The sequence below is a fragment of the Struthio camelus genome, chromosome 17 (genome assembly GCF_040807025.1).
Source record: "Struthio camelus isolate bStrCam1 chromosome 17, bStrCam1.hap1, whole genome shotgun sequence".
In the NCBI taxonomy this organism is placed as follows: Eukaryota; Metazoa; Chordata; class Aves; order Struthioniformes; family Struthionidae; genus Struthio; species Struthio camelus.
Genome location: NC_090958.1, coordinates 19913189 through 19924782, shown reverse-complemented (window position 1 = coordinate 19924782; position 11594 = coordinate 19913189). Strand labels below are relative to the sequence as shown.

Genomic DNA, 11594 nt, shown 5'->3' with positions numbered 1-11594 from the left:
TCCGCCAGACCATAGAGGAGCGGCCGGCGCGCGAGACGGCGGCTTGGCCCGGCCCCGGGCGCGAGAGTCTCTATGGTAGGGGGAGTGGCTCCAGCCGGCGGTCGGGGGCGTGACCCGGAAGGAGAGGGTTCGTTTCCGGGTGGCGCTCTGGGCCGCGGGGCTCGTTTCGCAGCGGCGGGGACCGGAGCGACCGGAGCGGGGCGGGAGGCGGGAGGCGGCGGCTCGGGGGAGGCGGGGGAAGGAGGACCCGGCGGCGGGGCCCGAGGCGGAGCGGAGCGGCTCGGTGGGGGCCCGGCGGCGGGGCTCGGGGCACGGCGCGGTGCGGTGCGGGGCCGTGCGGGGCCCGGCGGCGCCATGTCGATGTCGCACCTGTACGGGACGGACGGGGAGGACGGCGTGGAGATGGAGAGCTTCGAGGTGTCGGACTGGGACCTCCAGAACGAGTTCAACCCGCACCGGCAGCGGCACCGGCAGAGCAAGGAGGAGGCCACCTACGGCGTGTGGGCCGAGCGCGACTCGGACGAGGAGCGGCCCAGCTTCGGCGGCAAGCGGTGCGGGCCGGGGGGGGGCCGGGGGCGCCGGGGCCGGGGCCGGCCGAGGTGCCCGCGCTCAGACTGGGCGCACAGGCCGCGTCCCTCTGCCCAAGGGGCGAGCGTGGCTATTTCCTGGCAGAAAAAGCAATAACGTCATGCTCCAAGTTAGCCAGGAGTTGTTAAGATTTCCTTTCAGGGTGGGATTTAGCAGGACTGTTTCAAGGATTGCGCGGGGACGCGCACGGGTCTGCTGGGACAGAATTCGTGCCGTGAGCACTTACAGAAGCCTTTTTCTAATATATAGTTCTAGGGACTACTCAGCCCCCGTGAACTTCATCAGTGCTGGGCTGAAAAAGTCAGCAGCTGAGGATATGTCAGAGGAAGACTCCGATGAAGACGAAAAGCCTGTTAAGCAAGAAGAAATCCCTAAAGAGTTTGTGCCAAAGAAGTTAAAAACAGTGAGTTATCCAGAAATTTTTTAGTTCTATGTAATCTATTTATGAAACTTAAGCTGTAATAGTATCAAAGTTCTTGAGCCAGTAATAGAGTACTCAAGAAACGGAGAAATAATTGTAAACTAGAGAACTGATAGTGCACGTAGTTAAAGGAGATGTTTTCTATATTTTTTAAAGTTGTACTGATGTAGTGTTGTGTGTCCTTGGGAACGTTGCTCCTTTGTGAGCCCTTTTCGTTAATATTCATTTTGGTCAGTTGAGGTTAAAAATAAAAGAATGCTCGTGTTTTATTTCCTTGTTTCAGTTATTAAAATCCAAAGGTTGATTTATTCCCGCAGAACAATATGATTAGCGTGAGCATGTTATAGATTAAAAACCGAACCGTATTTTAAGCTATCAAATACGGAAAAGATCAGGTAGGAGTTTCAGCTGTAGTCAGCGACAGACTCTAATAATTGTCAGCTTATATGGAAATTTCTTAAGTGGCAGGCTGCTTAAATGGACACAACAGTGGTACTCTCTGCCATCGTGAGGCGGAGAAACAGCAGTACCATGTGGTGATAGCTGAATCTTTTCAGGAGAGTGCCTTCTTTTTGAGTTAACGTATGCAAAGCTTGGTTATTAAATTGCCTTAAAAAGTTTGTTGTTGTTTGTAAATAGGGTGGTAATTTCAAGCCCAGTCAGAAAGGCTTTGTAGGAGGGGCCAAATCTTTCATGGATTTTGGAAGCTGGGAGAGACACACTAAGGGAATTGGGCAGAAGCTTCTCCAGAAGATGGGTTATGTCCCCGGGAGAGGTCTTGGGAAGAACGCTCAAGGTACTGTGATTGCAAGTTTGTTTGTTTTTTGCTGACTCACAAGAATCCAATCTCTCATCTGAATTTTATCTGTGGCTTAAAACCTCATTCTCATTTTCTGACATTTCTAGCAAATGATCTGAATTTTTATGATAAGATTCAATTGCGTTTAACGTACCATAGGCCATTTTTTTGTTTTCGTTATTTTGTATGAGGAGAAGAAGGAAAAAGGAGGGAGATAAAATTTCAAGAGTAGTCAGCTCAGAATGAAAGGAGACGTTATTTTATGCAGTAGAATGAAGAAGCACTGACATACAAATGTGAATAATGCTCTGCATTTGGTCGGTGTCTGCTCAAAAAAAGTAATTCTTGCTAATTTGATAACTCAAGTTACTGTAAGAAAAGCACTTTCAATTCTGTCTGAGTAACTAAACTGTAGTCCTTTCTGATCTAACTACTGTCCTGTTCAGGTATTATCAATCCAATTGAGGCCAAACAAAGAAAAGGCAAAGGAGCTGTAGGGGCATATGGCTCTGAAAGAACCAATCAGTCTTTGCAAGACTTCCCTGTTGTTGACTCAGAAGAAGAAGCTGAAGAGGTATGTGTATGATTCCTGGTATATCTCTTTTCTCATTGTTATGTTGTATTTTATGAAATTCAGGTCTGGTATCAGCTTCTATGTCAGAGAAAACTGTTTAGGCCAGTTTTAGGTAAGAAGCTAAAGACCTAACACCGTTTCATTTAGATGTATTTTTCTTGTCAACGTAACGTTCTCTTCATAAATTCTGGCTCCCTTTATTCTGGTAGTCTTGCTAGGAACCCCCCAGAATAAATCCTCTTTGTCTGGCTAAAATGGTAGAAACATTTGGATGCATTCTTTCTGGTTGTTTTTTGGTTCTTTAACAAAAGGAGAAATATATTGCTACCGTCATGAATAGCATGTTTGGGCGGACCACAGCATCTGAGCTAATTTGTCCCTCAGCTTTACTACTTCCCATGTTGTTTTGCTGTACAGCATTCTTCGTTGGTTAATTTTTTGTAAAAAAAATTAGAGAGACAAATTTGGGTCATGACAGAGAAGCAACCCGCAACTCCTGCTTGTTTTTGTTTAGGAGTTTCAAAAAGAGCTCAGTCAGTGGAGAAAGGATCCTAATGGAGGCAAGAAAAAGCCCAAATACAACTATAAGACAGTAGAAGAATTGAAAGCCAAGGGTAGGATCAGCAAACAGCTTGCAGCGCCTCAAAAGGAGCTGTCTCAAGTCAAGGTAAGGCTGATTTCCCAGAGATGCCATCACTTGGGTTATGATTAGTCCGCGTTAGTACTGTGAGTGCTTTTTAGCCATTGGTAACCTTAATAGAAGACAGTTACAAGAACGAATTGTCCACAGCCTCATGAAAATCAAAGGCCTCAGACTTATCACCAAGTCATTTAACACACTACTGCGTCACCTGGGACCTGGCACTTGTTCACAAGCAACCTTTTGACCTCAGGAAAAGGCAGATTAGCTTAGATGTCTTTCATTATGAGTTAAGTTTAATTGTATCTCGTTTATCATAAATTAAATGTGCGTCTACTTCTGAAAGCCCAGCTGTACATATTATGGTTGTGCATCTGAACTATCCTCCACCTAAAAGAGACAGTAACTAGATTTGTCCTTGATGCACTTAATTATTCACCTAAAATTACATGTCTTTAAAAACTTGTAAAATGCCCCAAGGCTTCTGTGCCATAATGAACTGTATATTACTTGCATCATCACTCCTTGTCGAAATACTCAGTGAAAAGGTAGAAGTGGCGTTAGAGGAAGAGGGCATTTCTCTCCAAACTCAGAGGCCTTTTCTCTGCACTTATTTCCAGCTCTGATTCCATGTTGTGTTCTTCATTCATTCCAAATCTTCATGTGGTTAGTAAGCCTCTTTAGAAATAATTCAGAACGCCTGATTGTATTAGTAGCCTGCTGGAGTGATTAAGGTACTCAGAAATCTCAGAAATCCAAATTTTCAATTTAAGCATGAAATAAGATTTTTTTTTTTTTTTAAGGACATGCTTGTTCTTGTTTGTTGTAAGGTTATAGATATGACGGGCCGTGAACAAAAGGTTTATTACAGCTACAGTCAAATTAGCCACAAGCACAATATTCCTGATGACAGTCCTCAGCAGCCACTGGGCAAAGACTCTAAGCCCCAGGGATTTGCCTTGCCTGAGCTGGAGCACAACTTACAACTTCTCATTGACATCACAGAGCAAGAGATCATCCAGAATGACCGGCAGCTGCAGTATGAGAGAGACATGGTGGTCAACCTGACCCATGAGATACAGAAGATGTCTGAAGTCCTCTCTCATGAGGAGACGGCAATTAGCAATCTCAGCAAAGTCCTGGAGATGGTGGAAGAGTGCGAGAGGCGGATGCAGCCCAGTTGTGAAAATCCGCTGACCTTGGATGAGTGTGCAAAGATTTTTGAGACACTTCAAGACAAGTACTATGAAGAGTACCGAATGTCTGATAGGGTGGACTTGGCAGTAGCAATAGTTTATCCTCTCATGAAAGATTACTTCAAGAACTGGGATCCCCTCAAGGTGTGTATTAGTTTGATTTATTCACAGTTTTTATATGATGGCTAAGTTGCCTTTATTGTTTCGACTCCACTCCTTGCCCCGCATTCCGATCAAAATGTTGATTAAATGGCAGGGGAGGGGAAAGCTCCAGAGAAAGCTCCCAGTGTTCATGGTAGAGTGAAATAAATGTGTCCAAAAGGTGGATCCACTCTCCACCACTACCCAAATATTTGGTAATGCTGAAGTGTTATGTAACATAATGAACCATTTAGAAGTTTGTAAGATTCAAATCAAGCCCTTTTATGAGGGCAGCTGTTGGGAAGACAAAGTACATGAAAGCTAAGTCTCTACTCCTTTTTTGGCAAAAGCTGAAAGGTCTGTCTTTGAAGTAGTCATGTATGTGCTGTCTGTTCTTTATGCTATTTAGCCTGTGATAAGTGAAAGAGTCACCTAGCGGGGAAAAGAAAAAAACAAAACAAAACAGGTTTATCATCTTTCTCCCTGTGGGGTATTTTAAATCTGTAAAGTGGGGTTTTCCTCCTGTGGGATTACTGGTAACTGCTAGGGGTGCCTGCCTTGCCTTTTGAGTGGCAGAAGAGTTGGGTGAGAAAGCTCTCTCTTGTTAAGCATACCATCAGCCTGCTCTTTCTAGATACCTACTGAAATTAATGAAAAAGGATAAAGACTGCTCATGCCTTCTATCATTTCTAGGACTGTACATATGGTACAGAGATTATAGCCAAGTGGAAGAGCCTTTTGGAAAATGATCAGCTGTTATCACACAGTGGGCAGGATCTGTCGACCGATGCTTTTCACAGGTAAATAACATAAACTGTACTTTGTGCAGCATCTTCAAACGTTGCTTTCTCAGAGATGGAGAAGACTAGATCAATGTGTGCTTTCTAAATGATTCTCTTGATGTGTCAGTTCAAAGCCAGGTGTCAGCTATATAAATGAAAGCAGCTGTTAAATAGCTATTACCCATTTGGTTTATTTAGGCCTGGAGCTATAGTTTTAAGCTTAACTTTGCTTTTTTCCCAGACTGATGTGGGAAATCTGGATGCCCTATGTAAGGAATATAGTAACACAGTGGCAACCAAGGAATTGTGGGTCAATGGTGGACTTCTTGGATAGCTGGGTACATGTTGTTCCTGTATGGATACTGGATAACATTCTGGATCAGCTTATCTTCCCCAAGCTACAGAAAGAGGTAAGGTGAGGGAGCTGCATTAGAATGAAGCTGTGCTCTGAGCCAGCATTTCAACTTAGTCAACTAAAACTTCCAAACTTGTGGTGTGTTGCCTCTGACAAGGTATTTAGCGGTTAGGGGGTGGCGTTATGCTCCTTTTGCATCTGGCAGAGGTTACTGATTAATGGATAGACTTATTTTTATCTTTTCTGTTTTGCCTCAAGGTTGAAAGCTGGAATCCTTTGACAGACACAGTCCCAATCCACTCCTGGATTCACCCCTGGCTTCCCCTGATGCAGGCGCGACTAGAACCATTGTATTCTCCCATCCGAAACAAACTGGCGAATGCGCTACAGAAATGGCATCCCAGTGACTCCTCAGCCAAACTTATCCTTCAGCCCTGGAAAGATGTGTTTACACCAGGGTCATGGGAGGCTTTCATGGTCAAAAACATTGTGCCTAAACTAGGTGAGATGAGCCGAGCAGTGCTGAATTTCTGGAATCTGCTGGTTGCCAGCTTCCCCCTTAAGCCTGGAAAAGATATATATCGACAAAGTTGCCAGTGTTGTTTCGAAGGGATATTATTAATTAGCTTAGAGCCAGTTTACATCTTTTGTGTTACTATTATACATTTTTTCAGACAGACAGACATTTTAGAAAAGAGGAAGTGCTCTGATTATTCTCAGTGTTTTTTGTCTTATTCCTCCAATATCTGATAGCTGTCAGGTGGTACCGTGCTACAAAATATCTATCTGTAAGCCCTATATTCTTGTGGTCTATGCTAATGCTTTCACCGTGAGATCTTGTAATTCATCATTCACCCACACGAGCTGGCTGAAAGGCTCTTTAGTCTAAAATAGGAGTTTAATGTTTTAAATTTCTGAACTCTGGCAGCAAATTGTTTCCATTTCCAACGATTACATACTGCTTTGGAGGCTGGGATCAGCCAAAGAGTTTAAAGATCTTGAAGGTCTTTTTTGGGTAATATTCAATACAATCGCTCCTCAAATCATGTATGTTGCTAGTTAAATAAGTTAAAGCACTGAGAAAACAGCGAGTCAAGTTCTGTTCTAACTTTCCTCCCTCTTTTCCCAGGGATGTGTTTAAATGAGCTCATCATAAACCCTCACCAGCAGCACATGGATGCATTCTACTGGGTAGTTGACTGGGAGGGAATGATTTCTGTCTCCAGTCTTGTTGGACTGCTGGAGAAACACTTCTTCCCTAAGTGGCTGCAGGTGAGAAATAATCAAGGCTGAGTAACTTTTAATAGGCTTAATTCACAGTGAAGTGTTTTAGTGACTTCTGCCTAGTAATTGTTGCCCTAGTACTGGAATGACTTTTCTGTAAAATGGGGCGATCGCCACTCATAGCTTCATACCCATCAGATTACAGGCTGCTTCCTAAGACTGTCACCTTTTCTTGGTACTGAAAGTTCATTAATAACCATACTAAGTGATAATAAGGGCTTTCCCCCATAAATTCTCCCATTTCTCTGTCCTATTGAATTTGATCTGTTACACTGTTTTGCAGGTGCTGTGCTCTTGGCTTAGTAACAGCCCCAATTATGAAGAGATCACAAAGTGGTACTTGGGTTGGAAATCCATGTTCTCGGATCAGGTGTTGGCGCATCCATCGATCAAAGACAAATTTAACGAAGCTCTAGATATCATGAACCGGGCTGTCTCTTCTAGTGTTGGTAGGTGGCTTTTTGTGATGGCTCTGCTTCTCCCAATACAGCAACACTTGGTTCCTGTGAGCCTGTATATGTTTATGACCCTGCTAATCAGCATTTCAGCAGCTCCAGTGAGCAGTAAAATTCTAAGTGCTTTTTACCTTGCTCTGTCCATAATAACTGTCCGCACTTCACTGAAGCAGATGCAAATTTTTGGTGATTCGTTGCCTCTGCCATTAAGCAACTGATCCTCTTTCGGCGTAGCCTGAATAGACTATATTATGTCAGTTTCTGAGACACCATCAGAGACCGTCATTTTAAAATGTTAGCTTCAGAAGCTACAATTCATTGGTGGTGTTTTTCCTTCACGTTGAGATACTGGTTCTTCTCCTTAGCTTCAGAGCCGTGCTCCCCCTTCCACAGGCTTTTCCCTGTGACACAAAAGATCATTAGGAATTGGCTGGGAATTAAACTGTATAAAAAGGGGAGGAAACGCCTGAGGGAGGAGAAGCATTTACAATTTGTCTTGCCCTCGATGAGTGAACTACTTTCATGTTCCTCTAGGAACTTGTTGTATAGCCTGATCCAAATCAGAAACATAGACTTCAAGCAATCCTCTATCTTAAGGTGTTACAGTTATTTCTGTAGTAAAATGATACAATTGCAGGCAAGCATTGCACAAAGAGGAGTTTATTTGTTGTGAAATTTCTGGCATGGTACTCAGGGCAGCCACAAAATGAACTGAAACCGATAGTGCGAGTACTTCTTGACGAATTGCCTCTTCCTTCCAATGTGACGCTGCTTGATTTTTTTGGTAGCAGTCATTGCTTGTAACTCAGAGGTGGCATGTGGAGACCACAGGTCAGGTTTCGTCTTTAAAGAGTGTTTTTTGTTCTTTCTGTTGTTCAGATTTTCCCTTTGTCAGTACCAGTGCAGCATCCTCCCCTGCTGTGCGTGCTCAGATACCAACTGGAATTGTATCAAATCCTGTTGTTTTTGTAGACTAAGTAGGTCAATCAGCGAACTGCATCATATTAGTATTAACACTGTAAAACTTAAGAATGTCTGAAAAGGAAGGTTCAAAACTTTACGAATCTGCTTTACAGGATTTGATACTTGCTGTGCCCTGGATTGGCGCTTACTTATAAACCTTGTGGTAGGAATGGACTTGGACCTTGTTTTCACATGTTTCATCTCACTCCGAAACAGGTGGCTACATGCAACCAGGCGCTCGGGAGAACATTGCCTACCTTACGCATACAGAGCGAAGGAAAGACTTTCAGTATGAAGCCATGCAGGAGCGTCGAGAGGCTGAGAACATGGCCCAGCGAGGCATAGGCATGGCTGCCAGCTCTGTGCCAATGAATTTTAAGGACCTAATTCAAACAAAGGCAGAGGAACACAATATTGTTTTCATGCCTGTGATTGGAAAACGGCACGAAGGAAAACAGTTGTATACATTTGGACGGATTGTGATTTACATTGACAGAGGCGTTGTATTTGTACAGGGAGAAAAGACTTGGGTGCCAACCTCTCTCCAGAGTCTCATTGATATGGCTAAATAAGGCCCCTGCTTTGAACTGTGAAGATTATCTTGCTATTATTTTAATACAACTGTCCTAGAATAAAGAAGTTACAAATTTGTAAATAGATGAAACTTCAGCTGTATGCCAAGATTTTTTTCTTAGAGCTGTTCAAATAGTGTCAAGAGGTAAAATACACGTGGAAGCTGGTGCTAAGGGAGAAACAAGCAGTTCTGATGCTAGTGTAATTGCCACCTCTGATACAGATCCATCAGTTGTCCTTTCACACCATTAGGCAAGTGAAGGTAAAAAGGGACCTCTGGAGGTTGTTCTCTGCTCAAAGCAGGGCTGTTAACCAACACCAGATCAGCAAGGGCTTTGTCAAGCTGAGTCTCAGAAGTCTCCACAGCGATGGAGATTTCACAGCCTCTAACTGCTGCCAGTGAAAATTCTTATCCTGATAGCGTCCCTTGCTCGGCTGGCCCTTTGCTACCAAACGTAACCCAGCCACAGTGTGCTGCTGGCTCATTCAACCTGGTGCCTGTTCTAAACCTCAGACCCTTGTAACTAGAGTTTAACACCCTGAACTATAAATCCCTCACAAACAACACCCCCTTTTGGACAGTTCAGAACATGAGAAGTACAGTCAGAGACTTTGAATTGTGCAAAAGAGTGATCACTAAGTGGTATGAGTGGTTTAGAACAGTTTTTCAGTTAAATTAGCTTGCTGTAGTTAAGTGACCATAAGCCACAGCATAGCTTTTATGTTTATTAAATTATAACTTTTAAGAGACAAATCTGTCCCATAAAAGCAGCAGCACCTGAAAACGGACCTTTAAGTTTGGCAGACGATGATGGCATTGTCAATACCCGAGCTTAACCTCGAGCGCACACAGTTGCTGAGGGAAGGGGGAAGCTGCCCTTCAAAATAAGGCACCAGTTGCAGAGCACAGTTAAGACTCCACTGCAGTAGGACTGCACAGGTTAACTTTGTCTTCCTTTCTGATGATTTCCAACTCGTCACATTCGTGGTAAGTAGGCTCTTCCAGGAACTCCCAAACCTCACTGGAGAGTTCCTTGAGTTTTTGCAAGGGAAACCAGTGGATGGAGGTGTCATTAAATGTATCCATATACTGAGGGTGAGTTGGAAATGCAATTTCCTCTGTCCCCTTTAAGACCTAAGGGTAGTTGAAGAGAACAGTTATGTATGATGCAGAAGAACTTTTCCAGAAAGTTGTGTTAAGATACAGAGAAGATGGGAATGGTATTAAGCTAACCGAAAACCCTGTTTGCAGAGTGTTTTGCAGATAATATGACGTTAGAGAGATTCATCTCTATATGAGAGCAGCCAAGAAATGAGGTTCTAGAAGTTTATTATATTTCTGAGGTTTTCTACTCATTGACAAAGCACCTATTAACGTAAAGCATTAGTATTTACAAAGCTAGTGCTTCTTACCTTTGCTATGTAAGAATAATCTCTCTCCAGGATTCTTGACAACAGTCTACCAGAAAAAAAACCAAGGTAAACTAGCATTAGACATGCTTGATGTTCATTTGAATTCAAGACGGCTCCCTTTCTAAACAGATGTGTGGGGTAGAAAAGAGAGTGTTAATGACTACAAACTTCATAGCAAGTTGAAAATAAGCAAAAGCCCAAGCACTGCATGAAAATCACTGTCAAGAGCCATAGAAGAAAGCAAGTAAAGAGAGGGCTTTTGCTGCAGCAAGTCAAGGAACAGAACGTTAGGGAACAGAAAGCTTCCATTTTGGGGGGACACATGCTTACCTTTCCTCAATTCCTTTAAAGCTGTTTCCAATTATGACCATTTTGGACAGAGCCCCTATGGACCAGTTACTCCACAAGAGATTGTTATACAGAGCTTTTCCGCAGTGGATCATATAAAAGAGAGTGGCAGACTCATGAACGCGGTGTTTCCCCTCCTGCATATTAACAACAGTTGTTGTTACTCACAGTTAGTTTCTCCCGTTCTCTGAATGCTGACAGCGTAAGCAGAGCTAACGTTGCCTCAGCATCCTGAGGCCTTTTAACCCACGAGCTCTCCCGCACCCCTGAGGTGGAGCTGGAGCCCTGCGAAACTGTGCCAGCGCTTCCGCTCGCTCATTCCAGTGCCCTTCGGAAGGGCTGCGCTGAGCGAACGCGGGGCGAGAGCGGAGAGGGGACCGGGGCGGCAGCAGGCCCCGCTCACCTCGTTGTCCGGGAGGACGCGCAGGCCCAGCTCGCCCAGCACGGCCAGCTCCTGCTCGGAGAACGCGGGGTCGAAGAGGAAGCACTGGCTGCGCGGCACCTGCACGGGAAAGCCGTGGGTCGGGGGAGCCCGGGCGGGGGGAGCTCGGCCGGGGGGGGCTCGGGGCCGCGGCCTTACCGGGAGCTCCTCGAGCAGCAGCAGCAGGAAGGCGAGCTGGTGGCGGGCGGCGGGGCAGGAGCAGAACCGGCCCAGGCCGTAGCAGACGCACCGCGAGGGCCGCGCCGCGCCGCCCCCCGCCTGCCCCAGCGGGCCCCGCACGGCTCCTGCGGGCACGGAGAGAGGCGTCAGCGTGGCGGCGGCCCGGCCCGGCCCGGCCCGGCCCCCCCGCCCGCGCTCACTCACCGGCGCTCGCCGCCCAGAAGCCGGAGCCCAGCAGGTCGTCCCTGAGGGGGCAAAGCGCAGCCGTGAGCGGGCACCGCCCACCCGGAGGGGAGTCGGAGGAGGGGGCGACACTCACCGCGCCTCCCGCAGCCGCCGCAGCACCGAGCTGCCGTCCGCCGCCACCCGGGCCCGCCGCCGGCTCGCCGCGCGCCACCCTCCCGCCGCCGCCATCCGCCGCCTGACCCCGCCCGGCCGCCGTACCGCCAGCGCGGTCACGC

At 45.9% G+C, this 11594-nt stretch overlaps 2 protein-coding genes across 3 annotated transcripts; one reads left to right on the top strand and one right to left on the bottom strand.

Moving 5' to 3' along the window:
* Positions 1-265: 265 nt before the first annotated feature.
* On the top strand, positions 266-8862 carry TFIP11 (tuftelin interacting protein 11). The gene is made up of 12 exons (XM_068910858.1): positions 266-551; positions 838-991; positions 1649-1805; positions 2255-2382; positions 2897-3049; positions 3853-4362; positions 5053-5159; positions 5383-5551; positions 5755-5998; positions 6626-6768; positions 7064-7229; positions 8415-8862. The coding sequence occupies exons 1-12, from the start codon at positions 355-357 to the stop codon at positions 8768-8770; spliced, it is 2484 nt and encodes an 827-aa protein (XP_068766959.1). The 5' UTR covers positions 266-354; the 3' UTR covers positions 8771-8862.
* SRRD (SRR1 domain containing) lies at positions 7229-11556 on the bottom strand. Of its 2 annotated transcripts, none has more exons than XM_068910876.1 (7): positions 11453-11556; positions 11338-11378; positions 11113-11258; positions 10936-11034; positions 10515-10669; positions 10185-10230; positions 7229-7636 (listed from the first exon to the last, which is right to left on the bottom strand). In XM_068910876.1, exons 1-7 carry the CDS (start codon positions 11545-11547, stop codon positions 7571-7573), a joined length of 648 nt encoding a protein of 215 aa, XP_068766977.1. In that variant the 5' UTR covers positions 11548-11556; the 3' UTR covers positions 7229-7570. The 2 variants fall into 2 exon arrangements, with proteins under 2 accessions (XP_068766977.1, XP_068766976.1); XM_068910875.1 differs by lacking the exon at positions 7229-7636 and adding an exon at positions 7878-9906.
* Positions 11557-11594: the final 38 nt, after the last annotated feature.